Source organism: Anastrepha ludens, chromosome 3, assembly GCF_028408465.1.
Source record: "Anastrepha ludens isolate Willacy chromosome 3, idAnaLude1.1, whole genome shotgun sequence".
Classification (NCBI taxonomy): Eukaryota; Metazoa; Arthropoda; class Insecta; order Diptera; family Tephritidae; genus Anastrepha; species Anastrepha ludens.
This window is the reverse complement of record NC_071499.1, coordinates 85,070,353-85,096,071: the sequence shown is the minus strand read 5'-3', so window position 1 is coordinate 85,096,071 and position 25,719 is coordinate 85,070,353. Positions and strand designations below refer to the sequence as shown.

General features: G+C 37.2%; 3 protein-coding genes across 3 annotated transcripts; 1 reads left to right on the top strand and 2 right to left on the bottom strand.

The window, feature by feature from the left end:
• Positions 1-10,802: 10,802 nt before the first annotated feature.
• Positions 10,803-11,456, bottom strand: LOC128857582 (uncharacterized). The gene has a single exon (XM_054093334.1). It carries the CDS (start codon positions 11,454-11,456, stop codon positions 10,803-10,805), a length of 654 nt encoding a protein of 217 aa, XP_053949309.1.
• A 5,015-nt stretch (positions 11,457-16,471) lies between these two features.
• Positions 16,472-16,879, top strand: LOC128857581 (integumentary mucin C.1-like). The gene has a single exon (XM_054093333.1). The coding sequence runs from the start codon at positions 16,472-16,474 to the stop codon at positions 16,877-16,879; it is 408 nt and encodes a 135-aa protein (XP_053949308.1).
• A 2,745-nt stretch (positions 16,880-19,624) lies between these two features.
• Positions 19,625-20,041, bottom strand: LOC128857580 (protein nemuri). Its single transcript, XM_054093332.1, has one exon. It carries the CDS (start codon positions 20,039-20,041, stop codon positions 19,625-19,627), a length of 417 nt encoding a protein of 138 aa, XP_053949307.1.
• Between the last annotated feature and the right edge of the window lie 5,678 nt (positions 20,042-25,719).

Genomic DNA, 25,719 nt, shown 5'->3' with positions numbered 1-25,719 from the left:
CGTTCCGAACTTCGTAACGTCCACACAATGGCTCTCGAATTCATTAGACGCTAATCCGATGAATTATTCTTTCTGGGCCATTTTGGAGAGCTGAAAGATTTACCAGTATCGAGGCGCTGAAAACAGCCATTGTCGGTGAATGGGCCAAAATACCTTCAAGCCACATTCGGGCAGCTTGCGATTCATTTCTTGACCGACTCAAGTTCATAGTCAAGGTTAAAGGTGGTCATATGGAGCAAAAGTAAATTTATTCTTAATTTTATATTATTTTCACACATTTTTTGTATTGAATTGAACAAAAGTAATTTTCCAAACTAAATTTATGGCCTTTTTAATTGGTTATACTTCGAGGGCCGGACCCTGTAGTGGTATAGTTGTGACATGACCAGATTTTCTGAAAAAAAAAAAACAAAAAAACAGCCGGCCATTTGCTTCGAGGTGCGAACAACTTTTATTGGATCAAACTCGTCTTGGAACTGCCATACTGCCGATTACTGTTACGTTACTGGCTCATGTGCATAGAACCAAGATTCGGCACTTGTTGTGCTTTGTATCATTGATGTGCTTTGAACCATCGCGGCTCAATTTCTTCAACATTCCTTTACACTAATCGTTACGAGTTCTTTTTTGAGCAATTATCAAATTATACGGTATCCAACGAGAACAAGTCTTCCTGACGACCAAATACTCCTGGCACATTGAATATATGCTGACTCCATTAATGCTCAAGGCTGCCTCAATTTCGCGATATGTTGCATGATGATCTTACTTTATTAATTGAAGCATATCATCGGTTGGTTCTTGCGCAATACGAAAAAGCATTTTTAGAGGCTTTTCACGAAATCCATTCTGCATTGATCGACGGCTACGTTAGAACTCATTTTACCAGCGTTTAACACCGCTTAAATAAAATATTTCAGCGCCAAAAGTCGAAGCTAGTTGAGCAATGCAGTACTGGCACAATAATCCACATCGATAATTGTAATAAGTCTTCCCACGAAAATTTTCATGAGTTGGTTCCATGTTTTGAGCGCGACGAATTTTTCAACTAACTGAAAAAAAAAAAAAAATCTCATAAGTGAAAGTGTTACATGTAGGTATGTGCAAAAATGGCCAATTTTTTTGATAAATATATCTAATTACAGCTGTAGTAAAAGGAAGCCTCGAAATTAGTCATAGCAATAATATCAAATATTTACAGATATCTTCTTTAAATCGGAAGATTTCATTCATTCAGAAAATGGAGAGCATATTCACTAAGATGGACCATTTCTGGATGATATACAGCTTATACAAGGTGGCTCAAAATTAATAACCCAATTTTGTTTCTGAATAACTTTTTTACTAAATAAAAAAATGATGCTAAGTGATGGAAATCTTTCCTTTGACCTTTACAAGCTCCTTTGATTGTCTTTTTGTATCCTGCAGCTGTCTGGTTCACAAGTGTCGAATATGATTGACGTACGGCATTATTCGGAAAAATTATGAATTTTCCGATGGGGTAATTAATTTTGTTTTAGGTAGACATATCTAAGTGTTCCTCTGTTGCCAATTTAAAGTGCTCCCTAAGTTGTTGTCACAAAATTTAAGTTTTCTATTAATTTGTGTCTTAACCCATTCATCGCCATTTGCAGCCGACATGCGAAGTTGAACGAATTACTTATTGTCTGCCAGAGCTTAAACTTTTTTTGTTATCTATTGAAGAAGTTTGTTTTATTACAAATAAACTATGCTTCAAAATTAGGTTGTCCGGGTTGCCAAAGCAACACGGAAGCGAGGTTTATGCGTTGGCCACACTCTCTCTTTGTGGCGTCATGAGGCACGGCAGCCGGTTGATACACTTTGTGTTGCGGTAGCAAATGAGTTTTAAAATTTGAGAACTGTAAACTTGTCTAACAGCCGATTGTTCGGTAGCCAACTTTATAGACTGCTGAAAATTTGCCAGACTGATTCGCCAGGAACGTGTAAGTGCGTGTGTGTGTCTTCGCCTTTAAAGGTACACCAAAAAGTTGCAACAAAACTTTCATAAGCGCGTTTCGAAAAAAAATTATAACAGTAATAGGAAAGGGTGACTTCCATTGCGTCGTTCCGAAACAAAAAGTAAGTTTGAAATTTACTCATGAAGTTTTTGGTGGCAACAGCGACGTCGGCGTCTGTGTCGACAGCGATGGCAATGACTTCATCTGTTGCGTGCGCCATACTTTCCAGCCACAAATGACACTCTATGAATCGTTAAAGATATACCCGTATCTATGTGCGTATGTATGCAGCATCTAAGTCTCGTCAAACAATAGTTAAATAGGGGCATTCGGGAAGAAATCTCTACATATTTATATGCGCTCATTTTATGTTTGTTAGTGGAACGAACTTGGGGCAGCAGAAGTTGCCAAGACGTCTCTGACGTTGCCACTGATTCTGCCACAGCCGCTATTTGGCGTGACTTTGAAAATTAAACTTTTTCTTGGCACTTTTGCAGCAAAATTAATATAAACTCCGAAGTTTCATTGTGAATATTGTAAACTGCTTAAATTTTTTACTGACCTACTTTCGTTAACCTGGCTAAGGAATAAGGTCAGCTGATTTGTCCAAGTGATTGAAACTGAGTCGAAAAAAGTTATTGCTTTTTTGTAGTTAAATTCCTTATATATGTATGTATGTACATTTAGCGGCAAAAAGTAAATAAATAAGGAATTAAAAAAAAATTTTATAAAATTTTTAAGAAAATTAGGTTCTACTCCCTAAAAATTTTATTTACCAGTAAAGTTTATTTTTCAAATAATAATAAAAAACCAATAATGGCATGCGTATTTACGTTTTTTTTTTTTCAATAATTACACTGGAAATGCTTTTCCCACTAAATTTGTGCGCCACTTTTTTGATTGAACCGCTAACCGCTAAGATTTATTGATATTTTCCTATTAAAGAATAGGCGTTAGAGAAAATACGAACATAGAATATCTAGCTAATATTGCGGGTACTCTAGAAACCTTTTGGATTCAAAAAAAAAAAAAAAAACTTTAAGCTCACGCCACCTGGCTGACACTGGGAATTGAAGGGTTAAAAATCAGAAATCGCTACGCTCTGACACTAAGATAACTGCAAATGGTATAGAATGAAATGTATCAATAAATGGAGAAATATTTATGTTTAGATGCAAGCAAAATTTCTCGGTTAAACCTGATGCAAACATACAGGGTGTGGCATGTTGGGACAGGCTGTGGGGCGCATTTGAAAAATTTTTAGAAATATTGGAAATTTTAGTATTTTTAATTATTTTATTTGAAAATTTTGCGAATACTCGTGATCCGAAGAATGTGTTAAGAGTTCATAAAAATAATTAACTTCTTTAGGTTTTTTTTACTTCAGAATTTGCAAGAAAATGCATTTGGGGCATTCCATATGCCTGCCAGCTTTGAATTTCAGATTTTATTGCTACTTGGTAGTTTTTTTAATGCATGCGGCGTATATTTGTAGTATCAAAATCTCATTTTTTTCCAGTTATTGCTAACTTTTTTGAGTTATATATTATTTTTTTCAATAATTTTCATTCCGTTATTGATCCTGTCAAAAAATTTTGCTATATATTTTAAAAACGCTTAAAAAATTTCAAATAATATCAAAAAATTAAAATCATATTTTTATTAAAGTTGAAAGTATACTTAAGAAATGCTATAGGTATTTATAAAAAATGTGTTTTTTAATTTTAACGAGAAATTAATTTTTGAATTTTCCGCTATATGGCTCGTTCAATATGGGCCGCAGGCATTACTGAAACTTTTTTAGAAAACATTATCGGCCGACAAACAAGTCATTTTCAGATTATACTTTGCTGTTCCAACCCTTAATGGACCAATGTCGCTATACAAAAAAAAAGGGCTTCGAGTAACTGCCGTAATTTTTGTTCGCTCTTTTTAACTATGTACAGGGTTTGATTGAAAAGTAATGAGCCTTCCCGCGCAGAGCGTCTGCCAAGCGATCAACCGAATCGGCTGGTGGGGGAAAATGATTGTTGGACCTTCCCCTTCCACTAGAAACCGGTCCCAGTTCGCTGGCAACAGCGGTGCTGTCAACATCGCTCCGCGCGTGGAAGCTGTTTTAAAAGTGTGTTAGGATTTTGCAGTGGCGAAAATGCAGCGATCGTTGGAGCAACCTTACTCGATCAAATTTTGCCTAAAGCTAAACAGTTTGTACCTCCAGGAAGCACTGTAAGCCCTTCCTACAGCCCAGACCTGTCCCCTCCGGACTTCTTCTTGTTCCCGCGCCGAAAAGAAAGCTGAAGAAGAGGCGTTTCGACTTCATCGAGGCGATCCTAAAAACTGTGACAGCCGAATTGAACGCGATTCCGGCGGATGAGTTTAAAAAACGTTTCCTGCAGTGGAAGGACCGCTACCAGCGGTGTATTGACCCTCAAGGGTCCTATTTTGAAGAATATTGGTTGTATAAGCCAAAAGGTTTAATAAAACTGCTTAAACGTATAAGGCCCATTACTTTTCAAACAAACCCTGTATGCCCTGCCATCTCTTGTTGTTCTGTGCATCTTATGCTTGCGCGAAAAAAGCTCCATTTAATTGAAATTTCAATAAAAAAGATTGATATTCATATCTAAAGGTTTTAAAGGCAAACCGACAAACCAGTTTTTTTGCGACACGTCCATTATCAAGTACCATCATAATATTTGATAGAGAGTACTGCGAAGAATGTCATACCCTAAAAGACGCATAAAGTAATTCAAGGTAGTTTGAGGAAATTGCTGACTAAACTGTTTTAATCACATGAATTAAATAAATTTAACCTCCAAATTATTTTTCTGTTTTGTTTCTCATTCACGTTTTCTTTCATCCTCGCAGGGTGTTAGAATAGACTTTGCATGGTTCCTATATGTACTAGGTTGTTCAATAAGTTTTGCCGATAAGAAAAATACAATTTTATGGTTTGAAATCCACGTCATTATTCACTATAGTCTCCCTGAACATCAATACACTTGTTTCAATGAAATTTCAATTTCCATGAACTCCATCCCTGAATTGCGCATATGAAAGATCTGCAAAATATGCTTCCACCTCATCATTTGATGAAAACCACTTTCCTCAATTGATTTTTGTTTTAGGTATGGAAACAGATGGACGTCGTTAACGACCAAATCTGGTGAATGCGGCGTCCACAACAATTCAAACTTTAATTCATGGATTTTAGCCATTGTTAAAATGCTCTTGTGGCACGGCGCATTGTCCTGAGGAAACTTTTTTTTTCGTTTGCAAACTAGGACTTTTATCATGAATTTTTTCTTTCAGCTTGTCTAAAATGTTGCAATAATATTCGGAATTTATTATTTTACAAGTTTGCAAGTAATCCAAAGCAAAATTCCCTTTCGCATCCCAAAAAACTGATGCCAACGCCTTCTTGGCCGATTTCTGGACACGAGCTCGTCTCGCAACCGAAGTACTAGATTCACACCACACTTTAGCCTCTTGTTTTGATTTAGGGTCATGGTAATAGAACCAAATATCATCCATAGTGAAGAATCGATGCAAAAAATCCTAAATCTTGCTGAGAAACTCGTATGCGAATTTTATTTTTTGTTTCATCGTCAGCGAATGCGGCATCCATTGTGCACAAATCTTTCTGAAACCCAATACTTCAGTCAAAATATTGCTTACACTGCCCAAGGAGATGTTTAGAGCTTCTACTGAATATCTTTCAGCCACTCGATAATTTTTCAATACGATATCCCGTATTTTTTTACGTTTTTGGACGTCATTGACGTGGACCGTCTTCAAGGCTTTTACGACGACGTTTTAATGCAGCAACCCATCTTTCTGCTGTGCTAATTTGTGGCGAAAAGTCTTTATACACTTTCAACATTCGTTCATAAATTTCCTTTGCTGTTATACTTTCCAAAAATAAAAATTCAATCACTGCCCGATACTTGATTTTTTTCCATTGTTGAAAATACTGTGACACGTCGATACTGAATGGCTTGTAAACAAAGAATGAAATGACAGATTAAAATGAAACTTCACTTACATTCATATGAAGAGTGTACCAACGTAACAAAGGAAAAAAAAATGTCTCTTACCGAACCGCAAAACTTATTGAGCAACCGGATAGTTTGAGGTTTTGATGCAAATTTGTTGAATTTTTTAATTCAATACCTAATGTAAAATTTCAAGTTATATGGTTCTTGTTGTAGTATAAATTATATTTTTAGAAACAATTAATAAATAAAAAAATAAAGCTTTGCAATATGTTTTATTATTGCTATTATTGTTGTGAACACAGGATGATGTGCCCGGTGAATGGAAGATAAACCCTTCATGTTGAGGTGTCACCTACGCAAAATTTTCTAGACGCTCATACATATTCATACATTCGTAGAGACAAATGATAAATAGCTTAAATAAAAATCAATTAAATAAAAAAATTGTATGAGCATAACTCGTTCACAGAGGGACAAGAGGTACAGGTGTGAGCATATGAGCAAAACGCATAATTTATGTGTATGTAGTTGTATATTAATCAAATAAGATTTATTCATATTAACATTTTCGCAAGGTGTACATTTAAATATTAAAAATATATATATTTATGTAAAAATATGTAGGTGTATACCTCTACAATTGCGACATTTATTTATCCGCCTGGGTAGAATTTACGTTGTTTTTCTTATATTGAACACATACGCCTGTATGTAGATATATATGTATGTATACTTCCGTGTGTGCAGGTATGTATGTATGCAGTACTTATATATACAGATCTTTTGGACGACAGGCACACATAAGCCATTTACACCCTCCCGACATCTCCTACAACACATTCAGTCTCGTCCTTTCCAGTCCCTTCACTAGCCTCGCATCCATCGACTCGCCCGAGGCGTTCGCCTGCTTTTTGTTTCTTTCCTGATTCGTTTCGTTTTTATGTAATTTCCTTTCTTTCTTTCCCCAATTCACATGTTCGTCTTATATGCTTTATGCTTCGCTTGTTTTTGTTTAATTTTTTGGTTTTTTATCTTTTGTGTTTTGCTTCTCCCGCACGTGTCATTTAATATGTGTACTCCCACATGACACGACGACTAGGCAATGCCAGGCTGAGGAGGCGACAACGCATCGGCTGCGTGTACGAATCTTCGATTCTGATTGGACGCAACATTTGTCCGCCTTGCTGCGTCATATACCTGCATACATACATAAATTCGCCTCCACAAAGCTCACCTACACGTATGCTCATGCGAATGCCGACTTATGGGCACCTACACAACGGCGTCGCTGTTGGCGCCGACGCAAATCTGCATATGTATGGGTGTAGCGCTTATGGCCATTGGAAAACTCCACCCATATAGTTGAAGCGGCGATGTGACAGTAGTGGTAAATCGATGATTGTAACACACTCATTTTGGTGTTTTTTGGTTATTGTATTGGCAATAGTGATGTATGTACGAGTATACATGTATATATTTATATTTATATATGAAGGTATGAGTGACATGAAGCTATACATGCATAGGTATGGAAGCACGTGCTGTATGTACATACCCAGTCTTTTTTCTCGCAGTTCCATCTAGTCCGTGTCTTTGCTACAGACGCGAAGCAATTCAAAATGGCTTTGTATCACATGGAGCTTATGGCTAGCGTAGAATCCGTTTCAAAGTATTTAAGATTTAGTCACATTACATGTCCTTTGGTTTTCTCATAAAACAATCAGTTTTTTATAGTTTTAGATTATCAAACACACACACGCTTTGCTGATAGTGAATTCGATTTACAAGGCATTGCAGTCATTTCCATTTTATGTAGTAACCAACATTTTTTTTAAATTATTATTCGAACAATTCATTCCACAGCGAATTTTCCAAAAAATACGCGCTAAAGCAATAAATGGATTATTATATATTTTTTCTCCATTTAAATATATATACATATACAGGTGGGCACAAAATTAATCACCTTATTGGAAGATCTATGATTGTTGCAAAGGGCTTCGTGGGTCAATCATATTTGACACTTGTGAATCAGACAGCTGCGGTATATACAATAAGCAATGGAGCGCGCAAAGACCAGGATACAGATTTCCATCGCTCAAAATCATGTTTTGTTTATTTAATAAGAAAAATATTCCAGAATAAAATTTGATGATTAATTTTGCGCCACTCACATGTATGTATACATATCCACCATTTGATAATAGGCGATTGACATATAACACTCCTGCAAGTAGCGTGTTGCCACCATTCTGAGTAATTACTGAAAAAGAGTAAATAAAAAATAAAAAAAACGGGCAAATGTACTGAAACATGGATATCCAATAAGGATGTTAATATCGAGACCACTGAATACCGGCAATTTATGAATTTTGAAGTTCCCGATACAAGGCGATTGAAATCACGTGATTGTTAAGCATAATTTGTTCTGTAAGCTTTACAGCAACATTGTTTGTACTTCAAACGTTTGCAACACCTTTATAAAACAACTAACTTTTTTACTTTACAAACTCATGTAATTTTAGGCAGCTCTAATCCCAAGATATGTTCATTTGTACTAGTTGCTTCATCTATTCGTTATTTGCTTACGCTTGGCGAAAAGAAGATACCTGTACAATGTAGGGCGGGTCGATTTAAAAATCGCTCATTGCTCTGTGAAAATCGTATTCTAGGGATCAAAATAAGAAACTTTGGCGAAGGAACCATACCTCTAAAACGAATTCTGATGTTCCCCAATTTAAAAATATCACCATTTTCGGCCTTTACATGAAAAAATCAGTTAAATGGCTATGTTTTTTCTTTATTTTTATTTATTTATTTTATAATAATATTTATTATTTATTTATAATAATATCTATTTTTTCTCTCAAGAAATTTATTTAGTCAGAACATATGTAAATGAAAAAATTAATTTAAGTGAGTTATAGGAAAGAAACTAAAAAGTTCGACCCAAATTGGGGGACATCAGAATTCGTTTTAGAGGTATGGTTCCTTCGGCAAAGTTTCTTATTTTGATCCCTAGAATATGATTTTCACAGAGCAATGGGCGATTTTTTTGCCTCCCCACAAAAGACACTAAAAGTTCGACCCAAATTGGGGGACATCAGAATTTGTTTTAGAGGTATGGTTCCTTCGGCAAAGTTTCTTATTTTGATCCCTAGAATATGATTTTCACAGAGCAATGGGCGATTTTTTTGCCTCCCCACAAATCGACCCGGCCTATTGTACATACTATACATAACCAGTAGCGATCAAGAATGTTAGAAAGAAGTTTGCGCCCATCAGAGAGTGCGTGACGCCACGTTTTTCCAAGTTGTGCAGTATTGCCAAACATTTGCTCTTCGCAATAAATTTAGTGCGTTTTTATACCGAAAATGCGAACATTTTTACGTTTGGTGTTTGTTTCTTTTTTTTAGTTTAAAGCTACCGAAACTGTAAGTTAAGAAAAAAACTGTATTATTATACAAAAGAAGGTTAAAAAGGCCACACTGAGAAGGTTTTAGTGCTAATGAAGACTAGTTGGTTCTTATAAAATTTGATATTTTGAAAGTGTGAATTTCATTTTTTGCTCCTTTTAAGGTTATGTAAGAATATTAAATGCCCCTCTCAACTCTTCTTAAGATTGAAAACCTTTTTACACATTTTAAAAGGCGTTTGAATTTACTGAATACGGATTAAAACCATGGAGGTGCAATCGTTTCTTCCGGCCATCAATCCTTAGTGGGACATAGGGCATCAAGAGGTGCATTCATTGTAAAAATAAGCCACAAAATACCAGAAAATACTAAAGAAACCAAACTGACATTTTTACAAAACGAGCACCTTGTCTAGTTACATAACCTCAAATTTAGCAAATAAGTCGTTCCCTTAACAAAATAGTCTCGCTTAACACATTTACAAAAAAAAAAAAAAACGCACATTCTAAAGACAATTTGTTACGCATACAAAGTTCTTTAAGGTATTCTATAAAAATTTGGTGTTTTATTTTCTTTAAATGAGCATTTTAGTGCGTTTTTATATCCAAAGCTAGGCAACACTGCGGTGGCGAGAGAGAGATTTGATTGATTTTGAAAGCAGAAGAACACCAACAATGCCACCAGATGTTAAAAAGAAGTAAAGCTAAATAAAACTGAGTGAATTATTTAACTAATTATTAAAAAATGTATATTTTACAAAATTATAAACATTACATTTTAATTAGAACAGGCTAGAAAAATGTAATGAAGAAAGAACTAAAACTCCGAGACTAAATAACAAAAAAAAAAATGCTAAATTAAGTTACGAAAATGGTAATCTGGCCATACTGGAGCTAAAATCACGTAACTCGTTGTCAAATTCGCTGAGAGTAAAGTAACGGGACTACGATAGGCGCCATCTCATTATTTTTTCCATCATGAGTAGCGATTAACATAAATAAGTGAGAGTGGTAGGTTAGTTCTTACCTCTCGCCATGGCAACGCTTACCAGTGTACTCCTTTTTCGCGAGAATGCTTGAATTAGACGTAAGTATCCAAGGAATTTCCATTTGTGGAATAACATGAAGACGCACACCACAAATAGGAGGAGGAGCTCGGCCAAACACCCGAAAAGGGTGTACGCGAGAATTATATATATGGATACCTAAAGAATTTCCTGTTATGAAGAAACTCTACAAACTCTCAGCAAGAAAGAACTTCCCCTTTGTGGGTAAAATTGGAACGCATTAGGAGATACAGGAAGGAACTGGATTAAAATTGCAGATGGAAATGAATACACCCAGTTATTTGTTTCCTTATTCTACATTTATTTCATTTACATTTCTAGTCTGAAGCCCTTTTGACGGGATTTAACCAGAATTGCCTTTCTTTTTGCGTTGGCTACGCTTGCCCTTTTTGCCTTTACTTCCCTTGCGCCCCTTTCGCCCCTTACGTCCTTTACGATTTTTACGACCTCTACGACCTTTACGAACTTTACTTTTTACTTTTTTACTTCCCTTACGCTTCTTACTTCCCTTATTTGCTTTATCAACTGTGCCCTTTTCAGCTTTGACTAGTTCACCCTCTGCGCCTTCAGCTTTATTTTGTTCACTCGTTTGTGCTGAATTCTCAGCATTCTCGTCTCTTAGAGCTTGACTGTCTTCGGCATCTTCATTAGCTTCATTATCATTTCCATCCTCCGCATTCTCATCTTCATCTTCATCCTCAGAGTCATCCTCATCCTCATCAGAGTCATCCTCATCCTCATCATAGTCATCGCCATCATCATCATAGTCATCGCCATCATCATCATCATCGACATCTTCCTCTTCGTTGTCTCGATTATTGTAGTTCAACTGATTATTGGTAATGCGCTGCAATTGCCTTATAGCTGCAACTTCCTCACGACTCAACGGCGTGCGGCGTGTGTGTTGCAAATATGCGGCTGATGTGCTTTCAAATTGTTGCACCAGGCAAAGTATGGCTAGGAGGGCCACCAGAAAGTATGCAGTCTTCGAAGACATTGCTGTTGAACGCTGTTGGCTTCTATGATTGCGTGCTGATCGATGATCTTGGGCATTTGATGCCGCTCGCAAGCTATTTTCTAGCTTTTATAGCTGTATTGTACAGCTGCTGTGCAGCAACACGAGTGCAAACAACTGTTTAGTTGTATTTATGTAGCACAATAGTTGCACTCTAATTGCTTTACACTTACACATTTATGCTACGAATTTAGTAATACTTGCTCAGGGACGAGCTTTCAGATTTCTAAGAGGCTTATTGACAAAACGAGAGGACCCAGGCCCACTGGACGACCTGTCCTGTATCTTTACGTAGATGCGAAGGAAACTTATAAACCAAGCAAACTTTTTGCAGTCATGGACATGACATGCTTATGTGTACTTTATATGTATTTTGTTGGGGAATAAGTTCATAGCGTTTGTATATTTTCTTTTATTTTACAATAATTTGTTTGCTGTTTGTATTCATTTGATAGAACTCTTTCTGCTCTACAAAACTATGTTAATTGTATTTTTGAGTTATTTAATTTTTTATTCGTTTTGAAGCTTAAAAATGGAATACCCAAGAGGCAAACATAAACATTTTCGTCAGCTTTTCTTCTTTGCTTTTCATCGAGGTCAAAAAGCTGCCGAAGCAGCCCGAGACATTTGCGACGTGTCTAGAGAAGATATAATAGGTCTACAGGGCGGAGTCTACAGCACGAAAATGGTTTGCAAAGTTACATTCTCCATATACGTCGCAAATGTGCCGGGCTCCTTCGGTAGCTTTTTGACTTCGGTGAAGAGCGAAGAAGAAAAGCTGTCGAAAATGTGGATTTTTGCCTCCAGGGTATTCCATTTCTAAGCCTCAAAACTAATAAAAAATTAAATGAATCAAAAATATAATTAACATAGTTTCGTAGAGCAGAAAGAGTTCTAGTGAATAAATCTTACCCTTTGCCAAACAGCACACAAATCGTTATAAAAATTTTTTTTTTGTGTAAATATTTTATTTGCAATCTACCTTAATATAATACAATGATATTCAGCAAATTAGGTCTTATAATCTAATAGCAGCGGTAGTATTTGCACAAATGCAAAACTACATATAAAATTACGATATTTTTTCAAATCTTATATCTTAAATGTATTAAATTTCATTTGTACTAATGAGTTACTTATCTTCATATAGGAACTTATGTATTTTGTTTTTTGTTTAGTGTTGAATAAATAATTTAATTCAGCAAATTAGAGAAATAGCAAGTCTAAGATATGATTACGCTTCAGTCGTATTGTTTCATTACTTGAGTCTAATAAGCATATAGAATTCGTATTTACATGGTTTGACAGCCGTGCAAGATATCTGTTAGAAAAGTTTGGAATTTCACTCTTTTGTGTATTGCTTCATTTGTGACAAACCAAGGGGCGTTAACAAGAGCACGAAAAGTTTTTGATTGGTAGCGTTGCAGGATTTCTATATTCGATTTGCTAGCAGTTCCCCAAAGCTGTATAGCGTAGGTCCATACAGGCTTTAAAATAGCTTTATAGGTATAGTCTTATTTTGTTTTCAAAACTAAGCTGAGATTTGCGACCAATCAGCCAGTGCATTCGCTTGGTTTTATTTTTAAGCTGCTCTTGTTTGGCCTTAATATGGGATTTCCAAGTAAGGCGTCGATCTAAATGCATTCCTAAATATGTCACCTTGGTATTCGTTGGTATTACAGCATTATTTAAAAATATTCTAGGGCAGTTATCTTTTCTTAACGCAAAGGTGACATGGGTAGACTTGTCGAAGTTAACTTTGATCCTCCATTTATCAAGCCAAATTTCTAAAATATTTAGTTGGTTTTGCAGCAAAGTGGATGCTCTTGCAGGTGAATCGCTAGAAGCTATGAAGACTGTATCGTCAGCGTAAGTAGCCACTTCCACTTCTTCTGTTATTGGCATATCGGAAGTAAATATTGTGTATAGGACAGGGCCCAACACACTACCTTGGGGCACACCAGCGCTAATATTGTATTTTTCTGAAGACGCATCTCGGTGTCTAACATAAACGTGCCTTTCACTCAGATAGGATTTAAAGATCAAATAGAAATGTGCTGGCAGGAGTTTTTTAATTTTGTATAGAAGCCCCTCATGCCTGTTGAACATCTAAAAAAACTGCAGAACAGTATTGCTTCCTTTCTAGCGCATCCCTAATTACATTTACAACCCTGTAGCATTGTTCTGGTGTGCCATGTCTTGCCCTGAACCCAAACTGATGTTCGGGAATGATGTTGTGGTCCCCAACTACTGATAACATTCTCTTCAAAAATATTCGTTCGAATATTTTCGAGAATGTTACAAGCAAACTAATGGGGCGGTAAGACTTAAGAAAGTTTTCGGGTTTATTTGGTTTTGGCACCATAACAACACCAGCACATTTCCATTGTGTTGGGTAGTGATTTACACCGAGAATGGCATTGTAGATTATTGTAAGGAATTCAATAGCTTTTTCAGGTAGAGCTTTAACTACTTTACTATCAATGCAGTGATATCCAGGAGCCTTGCAGTTATTTAGTCTAAGTATTTCTTCAGATACTTCACTATTTGATATCCGGCTGATCGGAAAATCCATTTGGCATGGGGATTCAAGAAAATTTGTGAACTCCGCATCGTCATTGGCGGCAATTGGAAGATTTGGCTGAAAAATTTGATAGAGATGTTTGGCAAAAGCCTCTGTTTTACTTTCATCGCTTCCTGACCATACCCCATTAGAATCCCTAATGCTGACATTACGCTTGATCGGCCGCTTTATATATTTAGTAGCCTTCCAGATTTTGTGATCATCGTTTTTTGTAGATTCATGAACCTGAACCGAATAATTGTCCTAAAATTGTACTATCAGTCTTGAAATAAACCAAAGATAAAATTTCTTCTAAAGCGTCAGAATTAAACCTAAACCGTGTTTGAGCGTTAATTTTATTAGACAAAAATACCCATCTATTGCGGAGGTAGATGGTTAAAGTGTTCGTATCCCTAAAATGTAAGAATGGCATTGTTTTCTACGACTATTAACCATAACAATGAGCAAAATGATGAAAATTAAATTCAGACGTAAGCTTTCAAATCGCCGATATACCAATATTTTTTCTGTCCGCACAACCGACTCCCTTGTCAGGTCATTGTTTTTTGTGTTGTACAGTATAATTAGAAGATTCGAAATCTACTTACAACACCCCTACTTTTGTTGTTGTGTTGTCTATATTTCAATGAACTGCCATTCCGGTATCTATACGAAAAAATCGAAAACAAGTGGTCCAGGACTTCAACTTAACACTTAATGTGAAAAACTGGAGGCTGTAACTGAATTTATGTTTTCTGGTGGAGGGGGTTGAGCAAAATAAATAACAGTGAGGAGTTTCTCGTATCCACATATGTATACACTATATATACAATCTCTTCTAAAAAAATTTGACAAAATAGAAAAAGCGGTATTGGAGATTAGTAATTAAAATTTAAAAATAAGTAGGCTTGAAATCCATTTTAGAGCTAATTTTCCATGGATTTGTATAGTATAATCCTTCAATCGCGGAAACAGAGAAATCATTTGACCCACCCTAATGTGTTTTGTATGGAATACTTTTCTGAGCTTATTCAATTATGCTTATTTGATTATGTTATTTTACTAAGAGTTTTATAAATTCTAATTTTTGTATTTTATTTAAACAAATCCCGTTTTACAATTCTCTAAAAAAAACTGTCTTTTCAATTAATTTTATTAGAGAAAGGTCTTAAAAAGGTAAGAAATGCACTATTTCGCTTGGTAGTAATATAATATTTCGATAGCGGTTGAAAAACCTTGAAAAAAATTTTAAAATTGTTTTGCGTTGGGTCAATACTTTTGTAATCTACTGTACCACTACTAATGCATTTTTTTAAGGAGAACGTATGAATTTTTCAAAAATGTATAGTATTTAGGTACACATTCATTTTAAATTCTAACTAAAGTCAATATCGATAATTTTAGTTCAATACCTTGCTAGGATGAAGCATTTACTACAATCGGCAACTTTAAGCTTCAGATTTATATGAAAATAATAGAAGTGTATGCATAGTTTTAAATATTCTATTACACATATCTTTCAAAAATATTATTAGAATCGCACTTTAGCGAAAAGGAATTTTCATACAGGTTGGGCGCCACCTTTTAAGGATTTTATTTTCTTAAATGAGGAGACTCCGACCTTTTCTTAATTCACTTTCACTATAATGAATTTATTGAATCCGCCTGAAATAATAACAATCGTCATCTTCTGTTGCTCGAGCTCCTGAGCAGGTAGCACAGCTCTCAATCTGACCAACTTCGTTCTATTGTAGTCACTTCCCGCTTTCCAGTTTTTTTCAGTTTTCTCGGGGCATGGCTGAAGCCAAGACCACCACTTTGGTCTTCTTTGGAACTTAAGATGGAACTTTGATCTTCTCGGCCCTTGATTTGTGTACGTGTAGGTGGAATTTCAACTTAATTCTTCCTCAAATGGTCGTGTCATATGACTGGAATCTTTGAAAAAAAAAAAAAATAATAAACCCAAACTTATTTTGATTGCGGTGATCGTTATCCAGTATCGAGTGTTGCTAGTATCAATATGGACCTACAGCTATTCTGCAATAACATAGCAGCTTTGGGAATCAAATGTCTCGACACAATCTCAAAAAGAGTATAATATTCTACTCTCTTTATTTTTTTCGTGTGAAAATTGTGAAATTCTACACACCATTAATGTGGCTTACAAAATTACAGTTGAGCTTTTATGATCTTACAATTCGTGATCTTCGTTGATCAACATTCTAAAGTAAGCATAAGAAAATAGGCCAACATTAAAACAAACATCATCTGGTCTCTCGTATGTATCTACCAACGTAAGTACATATGCACACATGGTACAGTATTTATGTAAATACTTTCATTCAATAGTCTTCGGCCGATCTTTGTATAAAAGCCGTCTTCATTTGGGGTATCAGCATTAAATCCATTTTTAACTTCCATCAGCAAGGTAAAGATGGTGGCCAAACTTTTTTTGCTGGCTGTTGCATTAAGTTGCCTGTCGCCAAATGAGGCAATTTTCAAAAAACTTTTAAGTCTTAGCACAACACCTGCACCGTTTACTCCAACCACTACCACAATTACAATTGTACCGTCAAATACTTCACCTTCTACATCGACTTACACACCAACACCGTCAATCACAACAACTCCAAGTACTTCGCCATCTATAACAACAAGCCCCACTACAGCAGCAAGTCCCACGGTGACAACCACAACCGCAAGAGGGAGTCGCTCATTGGCTGATGAGGATGATGGTGCTAGAAGACGCAGACGGGTTCGAGGGGGACGCCGTCGACGAAGACGTGGTGGTAGACGAGGAAGGCGTGGCAGGCGTGGCGGTAGAAGGCGTAATAGAGGTTGATCCGCTGAAAACTGTTCATATTGTTCATATTGACTAAAAATAAATGTAAACTAGATTTAATGCATTTGAAAAACATTTTGGTTTATCTTTTTTCGAGCAAAGATAGAGAGAAATTAGTAAACAATTTAAAGTGAAAGCGAAAATGAAAGTTTCCATGGAGGTAGGCTCCTTGTTCAGCATCTCAGTGGAGAAAATGTGTGCTTTCCACTTGGAAGATAGTAAGACATAGAGTTCAAGCTGATTATAATTTTTGTCTGATTTTTATGCTAAAGAAATGAAAATTCTGTATATAAAAGCAAAATTCTATGCCTTCTAAAATTTTCAGTTCCTAGATATTCATCTTAGCGTGTACTAGGGTACTTAAAACCCGTATGAATTGAGGTCCCACTTGAGTTAGGGAAGCCACTCTGGTTGGCTAAAGAACACACCAGACTTAAGGTTTTGAGTAAACGCCAACTCCATAAATCCAGGAGGACTACTATAAATTGATGACAAATTGGTGACTACTATTCGGAAGTGCTCGGGCATAAAAAATCAACTGATAGAAAAGGTTTTTTCTAACAGTGGTCGCCACTCGGCAGACAATGGCAAACCTCCGAGTGTACTTCTACCATGAAAAAGCTCTTCGTAAAAAAACCATCCGTCGTTCGGTGTAGACTTAAAATTGGACGTCCCTCCATTTAGGGAACAAAATCAAGAAGCTCTCCACAAATAGTAGGAGAAGCTCGGCCAAATACCCAATAAAGGGTGTAAGTGCCAATTATTTCTTCTATTCTTTCTATAACCGCTTACGCGATTTTGACCAAGATTAACAGAGCCAGTTGCAAACACCAAGTGAAGCTAAGTCCTTCACCGCCTGATCTTACCAATGCAGAGGAGATTTTCCTCTATTTCTGCTACCACCAGCTGGTATCGGATCGAATACTTTCAGAGCCATTTTGTTCCCAATCGGTCGACATGACCCAGCCAACAAAGCCGTTGGGTCTGTATTCGCTGCGCTATGTCTATGTTGTTCTAAAGTTCATACAACTCATTGTTCCATCGCCTGCGATACTCGCCGCCTCCAGCGTGTAAAGGTCCAAAAATGTTCCGCAGAATCTTTTTCTCAAACACTTTAAGCATCACCTCATCGGATGTTGTCATCATCCAAGCTTCTGCGCTAATCAATATGGTGGACGGGCTTAATGAGAGCCTTACATATAGAGTGTTAGTTTTGTTTGTCGAGGCAAGAGAGCCAAGAGAGCAAGTGCCAATTATATATGTATGTATTTATATACATAATGAGAGGCGAGGTTAGAAATACTATTCATTTGGTGTACTAGATAGACTGGGCAGGATATTGGAAGCAGAAGTCACCGCAAATTTTGGTTTAAACACATAGGTTTAGCTATGTATGTGGAACAACAGCAGGCGTTCTGAAACACGCCCACTTTGGGTTGTTCAAATCAACCAAAACAAAAGTCTGTACAAGCATGGCACTAAGGGGAACTAAATTTATTGCCAAGTTGGAAAAGAGCTCTCATGCCAGGCTCAACTTTTTCAGGTGAACGGGGACTCTTGAAAGTCGAATGGTCCTGCACTAAGGAAATGAGCTTAAATAGAAGCAGCAGTCTCATCATTCTCAGCATACCCGTTGCAAAAAGCAAATATGATGAGCAGGACTTTTCAGAGATGATGCCTCTTGCTCACTTTTTCTTATTGGCTTTAGGAGATTACCAGAATTATCTGGAAAAGGCTACGCTTGTTAAGTAACGGGTGAGAATTTTCCTGCTCGTAATTTGTTTAGGTTACTGCGTTTGGGCTTTAGGCTTGACTTCCCCCACGAGGTTCTATAATTTTCGAGTTTATCACTGCTGGGCCTGAAGTGTGTGCCTCTACGCCGGCTTCGAGAGGAATGTAACATTTCGAGGCAAGGCGGTTAATATTATAGAATACTATGAATGACCTTTGGCTGTCAGTGGTTTGCTCAGGCGCAGGTGATTTGGAAGGCCCCTTATGCTGTGAAACTCAATACAATTGTAACAGTGCCTTGTAGAACGTTGAAGGGGAGCCGCTCCTGTATGTGCTTCTCAGTGATTCCTTTTAGCGAGGTTTTTTTGTTTTCTCCTTGTTCATTTCCCTCGGGAGCATAGGGCCTCGACAAGACTCTTCCATCGTACAAGGTGTTGTGCTGTTATTTTTGTACCATCCCATTAGATGTCGGCATCTGCTAGTTCGCGCAGCAACGACCTTCTTCAAGTGTTTTTTGGTTGACCGCGACCTCAGCTACCTTGCGGGTTCCAGTCCAGTGCTATACGCGTGATGATATCTGGTAGTTTTCCCAATGTGTGACCTATCCATCGCCACTTTCTGCGTTTCATTTGCCTAAGGAAGGGTTCGTGGTTAGGGTTCAAAAATATTGATTCTTTTTTTATTCCCACTCTTAAGGAGTTATCAGAGGTGGATATTAGGCACTTCTGAAACGTTTTTGCAGCCTATTGTGCTTTTATAATTATTATAAATACCATCCCCTTTTAATTACCTATTTTCCTCTCTAAGTGCGCCCCTTCCGGGCCAGCCATATTAACTTAACTTTATCTTTTAATTTATTTTAGCAAGACATTTAGCCAAACTCTTGAGAAAAAAGAGGCAAATGTATGTGGTTGAATATTTTTATTTTTTTGTTAATATTTTGTGTATACATGTGTTTTTATAATCATTACCCTATGATAGCGATATTGTTCCTAAAAGTCAGCTTATCACCATTTAGCCTCTTTGACGCCTTCTTCTACCACCTCGTCGGCCCCTTCTTCTGCCACGGCCGCGACGTCTTCTACTGCGTCGTCTGCCACCACGTCTGCCACGACGCCGACGACGACGTCGAGTGCCATGATCGGCATCATCATCATCGTCGGTATCCTCATCATCGGTATCGGGTTCCAGAGCGCCATTTTTCAGCACTGTTTCAAGCCTGGACTCTTGCCCGGGAATGTTCTCAAGCTCGTTGTTGTTTTCAGACAACTGAGCTGCATTCTCATTATCCTTGTTGTTGCTTTGTAGTGCAATCTGCGCTTGTTCGGGGTTTTCGTCCTGATTTAGTCGCCGCTTTTTGGCTAGTGTAGTCTGGCTGAAGCAGCATAGAAGTGCTAGCAGCACAATTAAAATGCTAAACTTGGGAGACATCTCGTTGAAACTGGTTGTTGCATCAACGAAACATAAAAGGCAATGGATAAATGTAATCTGATTGTTAGGCACTTATATAGTGCTGGTTATAGTGGATTGGCATACGTGAAATTTGGTTTTACATGCCACTTGGAAATGGTGTACGCAGTGCATTCATAACATTGCAGCTGCGTAAATTTCTTATCTTTGAGTGTCTTCACTTTCCGCAGTTGTGCTAACATGGCCTAATTATGTTTCGGTTGATGGGAGTTGCGGAAGCGTAATAATAAAGAACAAATAATGCATTTGAAAAATATATCATACTTACATGTAAACATATATATATAAAAAAATTTTTTGTTTTTTTTTTTTTGGTAGTGTGGATTCTAATATCTTTGTATAACTAGAGCTGAAGTCACTTGCATTCAGCGCGAATTCTAATAAGAATTTTGGTATTTTGTTCAAAGGGTTGATTTCTAGTACGGAAGCTAATCTTAAGCCTATTTTTTCTAAAACCATATATAACGAATTTCGAACTTTTAATTCTACTACCTTTGATGTATCAGACTCGCTTTTCACCATTGAAAAAACTATAGTATCCTTCATCAATAATTGATTGGTAATGGTATCTCTAGATTTTCTGTTTGCGAAAATCATTAAAGAAAATTAACGCCAGTTTTTTTAAATTGCACTAAAAAATAAGAAAAAATTATTAAAATCAACGCAATATTTAAGCCTCTTAAAACCTTCAATGCGCTGCAAACCCAATATTTTTCAAAAATTCGGATTAAAATTACAATAAAAATTTGTTGGATTCTTCTAAATTTTGTATAAAGTTTGAGAGCTTCATATATATAACCCGCACAATATTGTAAATATTAAAACAAAAATCACCATGCATCCAATTACGCTCGCCAATGTATACCATACGCATACGAGTATGTAAACTTAGATAAAATTAATAATATTTCTAATTTCCTTGATAATAGAAAAATCCCAATAAATATACAAGGTGGTGTACAATTAATCACCTAATTTTGTTTTTCAATAACTTTTTTTTATTAAATAAAAAAATGTTTTTGAGTGATGGAAGTTTTTATTTTGACTTTTACGCGCTCCATTGCTTTTCTGTTTGTATACTGCAGCTGCCTACTTCACAAGTGTCAAATATGATTGACCTATGACGCCATTTGCAAAAATTAAAAATCTTCTTACTAAAGTAATTTAGAGACTAAAACTTTATTTTCGTTCAGTTCTATATCTTTTGATATCATTTAAATGTTTTTAGGATGGCACTCTTTAAGGGGCGAAGAAGCTGGATTTCGGCCTAACCGAAGCAGTGTTGACCAAGCCAAAATATTCTCCGTAAATATCTATACACTTTTGCGTGCGTTTGAACCAATTGTCGAAGCACTTTTGCCACTCTGAATGAGGTACCTCCAACACTTGCATTCTGAATGCCGCAACAGCTTCTTCAGGTGTCGAAAAACGTTGACCTCTCAGTTTGTTTTTTACGTACGGGAATAAAGAGAAGTCATTCGGTGCCAAGTCAGGACTATACGGCGGATGACTCATTAATTCGATGTTTTGGGTGCTCAAAAATGCAGTTGTTTGAGCCGATTGTGAGAGCTCGCATTGTCCTGGTGAAGAGTGGTCCGTCTTTGGCTATGGGTTTTCCAAATTTCTTGGAAGACAATTGGCAAACAAATGGTTGTATACCACTCAGAATTTACTGTTCTGCGTTGTTCTAGTGGTACGGTTGCGACATGTCCAGTTTTTCCGAAAAAACAGGCGACCATTTGCTTGGAAGTGCTTCGTGCGCGAACAACTTTTGTTGGATTTGGCTCATCTTGAAACACCCATACAGTCGACTGCTGTTCACTTTCGGGCTCATACGCGTAAATCCATGGTTCATCACCTGTCACGATGTCATAGACGTGTTTCGAAGCCCCGCGCTCGTATTTTTTGAGCATTTTCTTCGACCAATCGACACGAGCCTTTTTTTGAGCGATTGACAAATTGTGTGGGATCCAACGCGAACAAATTTTTTTGACAATCAAATGTTTATGCAATATTTAATGTATGCTGGTCCCACCAATGCCTAAGATTGTCTCAATCTCACGATAGGTCACATGGCGATCTTGCAATATCAGTTCGCGCACAGCATCAATGGTTTTCAGAACAACAACTGATTTTGGACGACCTTCACGAAATTCGTCTTGGAGTGAGCTACGACCACGATTGAATTCACCATACCATCGATAAACACTCGTCCTTGATGGAGCTTCATCGCCCAAAAATGAATTAAGTTCATCCATGCAATCTTGCTGAGTTAATCCACGTCGAAAGTTGTAAAAAATAATCGCACGAAAATGTTCACAAACAACACAAATAGCGCTTGTATTTCAAAACGTTCTGAGTACGTAAAAGCCAAAAAATGTCAAAATTTGCGGTACAGCTGTCAGTTGCCAGATTGCAACACCAGGGTTGCCAAATCCCGAAATATAAAAGGACCTCGTACCGTACAGGCAATAATACAATTCAGAGCCCATATAAACTGGGACTCGACCATAGCAAGGAAAAACCATTGTGATTAGCTAAATCACACACCAGTATTAAAGCTTCGAGTAGATGCCAACTCAATAAATCCAGAAGGATAAAATTCGCTCTTTCATTTGCAATAGCACCTGAAATCAATGAGCAAGTTTGTGATATTGTTTGTGCGGAAACAAGTTTGACTAAGCGTAAAATTTCTGCTACCATAGGCACCTCAGATGAACGAATTGTTGTTGTTGTCGTTATTATTTGAATGGCTGAGAGTGCAGAACTGAGAGTCACTTAATCAGTGGTTAGCGCCGTTTTAATACCATAAATCTCTGTTGGTTTCATAGTTGAGTTTTTAAGTACGCTATATTCCACAGCCGCCTCGCTGTGTCTAGAAAGAGAAAAGGATACGTAAATTCCACGTCTGAAATGGCATCAACGTTTTTAAGGAATGATTTGCCAAAAGCTTTTAATCTTGCTCTTGATAAATCCCTCTACTTTTCTACAACTATGGTATATAAGTATATTGATGTGCGGCATATTTAACCTGCGGCTGCAGAGAACTTCTGCTGGTTAGGCTTCGGTCGAGTTTCAGGAGATCATGGTCTAGCAATCCTTTCCGATTTTTCGTTACCCTTGATGTTACTGTGGCCTGAAACCCATTTGGGCCATTGACCAAGGGAGTTGAGTTCCTCTATACACTGCATTATATGTACACTGCACTAAGAAGTTATGTTGCTTGAGTTTATCGCGATTATAGGGTTTGATTGAAAAGTAATGAACCTTCTTTTTTAAGCAGTTTTATTAAACCTTTTGGCTTATACAACTAATATTCTTCAAAATAGGATCCTTGAGCGTCAGTACACCGCTGGTAGCGGTCCTTCCACTGCAGGAAACATTTTTTAAACTCATCCGCCGGAATCGCGTTCAATTCGGCTGTCACAGTTTTTTGGATTGCCTCGATGGAGTCGAAACGCCTCTCCTTCAGATTTCTTTTCAGGCGCGGGAACAAGAAGAAGTCCGGAGGGGACAGGTCTGGGCTGTAGGGAGGAGGAGGAAGCACCGGAACCCCCATCTTAGCCAATGCAGAGGTGCAGAGGAAGGCGGTATGCGCCGGCGCACTGTCGTGATGAAGGGTCCAATTGTTGACGAGATCGGGTCGAATTGTTGAACGACTTGTGTCAATATCTGTAAAAATAGCTATCTTAGCTTCAGCGCATTTCTAGACAAGTTACCCTGCTTGGCCAAGAACTATTTGCTGAATTATTATTTTATTTTAATTTCACTGTTTTCAGCCTCCTTACTTTTACTGGTGCAAATGTAAAATAATACATTCAGATCCATATTTAAGATTTATTTATGTATTTTGCACATATTTTTCAATGATTTGACAGTTCCAAAACTATTATGACTTAAAATTATGATCCAAAACATGGCGGAACTTTAAAACTATTGTGAACTAAAAATAAATTATCATCCGTTCACTTTTATATGTGATAATCCCATTCAACTAACATAACCGACGTATCACGTAATTTTTATTCTTACGGTTTTCGATACGTCAACGGATCTTACGGATACTTGAACAACCGCTCATAGCAATTTTGGTCTCATCCATTCCGTTTTGGAAGTTTGTAAGCAAAAAATGCATCACGCAATGTAAAGATAATTGTTGATAATATCGACAAAATAAGTACTTTTCCGATTGCTAACTAACTTTTACTCAAAAACCCATTTCGAACCACTGCAATAGGCCTGGATTCAAAGAGTAGCTCGATGAGTGGGACCCCCAAGCTACTCCACTACACTCAAACTCTTAATTCGGATCTACACTGTCAACAATTCCATTTGCTGAAGGAAGAAGAAGGGCAAAATTGGGTTCCATCGTGACAATTCCTAGCTACACACTTGACAGGGGCACGCCAGAAGCTCCAGGAGCCTGTTTGGGAAGTTGTTACATATCCACTTTGAAATCGGTATCTGACACTAAGTGACTACCCCTATTGTTGTCTAAGGCGAATGATTTTGCTCAAGAGAACCTATTGACTGTTCGGCTCTGCAACTGCTTTAGTTTTTTGCTAATAAGAACGAGGGTTTCTACTAAATAGTTTCTGACGGTTGCTATCCCTATTCAAAAATGGCGGCTAGGAGTTGGTAATGTGTATCCATTAGCTACTATGCAATTCGATTGGAATGTAAGTGTGCTCTGCCCAATCTATAAGCAAGGTTATCGTACAATCTGTCACAAACTGCACCGGAATTTCACATCGAATACAAAGTCCTATAGCGAGTATTTTGTGAAGCTGAAGCTCACCATGAACCAGCTGATTGTAACTTATCAGGCCTTCAGATCTCGAAAATCATCAATTCACCAGATATTCGCAAACGCTAAGTCTTGGAAAATATCCATAAAGGGTGCGGGTCGATATTCCCATATTTTTGCCTATAAAAAGGTCGCTTTCGGGAGCACGAAAATAGTTGTCTCTATGATACGATGCCCAGATTTGCTATTTCCGCAAGAGTAATATGACTGTTCCAATTGGCGTTAGTAATACCAGCAACTCCGCATACAATTTCAGCATCTCCAAGCCATTTGATAATAAACGAGACTTCAGACAGGGTGACACCTGCCTTGTAATTTCTTTAATATGATACTGAAAAAAATTTATTGAAACTACAATTTTTGCTCAGTTACCTTAAATTATAAGAGCATACAATTGCAGGCGCATGCCGATGATACCAGTGCCGTTAGTTAAGTTGGATAGGCGAAGCGAATGAATGGGTTTTGGTGGTGAACGAGGTCAAGACGAATTACTTCCTGCCATCAAACAAGCAGTCGGTGTACTCGCATATCGATACTTCCATCGCCGTTGAAAGTTATAATTTTGAAGTATTAACAGACTTCGTTCGGCGGCCGTCGTAGCAGAATGTGTATGTGCGTAACTGCTATTCGGTAGCCGGTAGGCCTTGAAATTCAACAGAGAATGTATTTTTTTTGCCAACAAGTGTTACTCTGGACTAAATATATAATTAAGTAATAAAGTCATTTAAGGACGGACAAAAATCACACTTTATAAGTCTCTCATCATCTTACTATCATATTTTATGGCGCAGGAGCTTGAACGGTGATAGCATCCAACGAGACAGTTCAATAG

Bases quoted from the DNA above. Each gene is read 5' to 3' on its own strand.
- LOC128857582 (XM_054093334.1), bottom strand. From the start codon at position 11,456: ATGTCTTCGAAGACTGCATACTTTCTGGTGGCCCTCCTAGCCATACTT.
- LOC128857581 (XM_054093333.1), top strand. From the start codon at position 16,472: ATGGTGGCCAAACTTTTTTTGCTGGCTGTTGCATTAAGTTGCCTGTCG.
- LOC128857580 (XM_054093332.1), bottom strand. From the start codon at position 20,041: ATGTCTCCCAAGTTTAGCATTTTAATTGTGCTGCTAGCACTTCTATGC.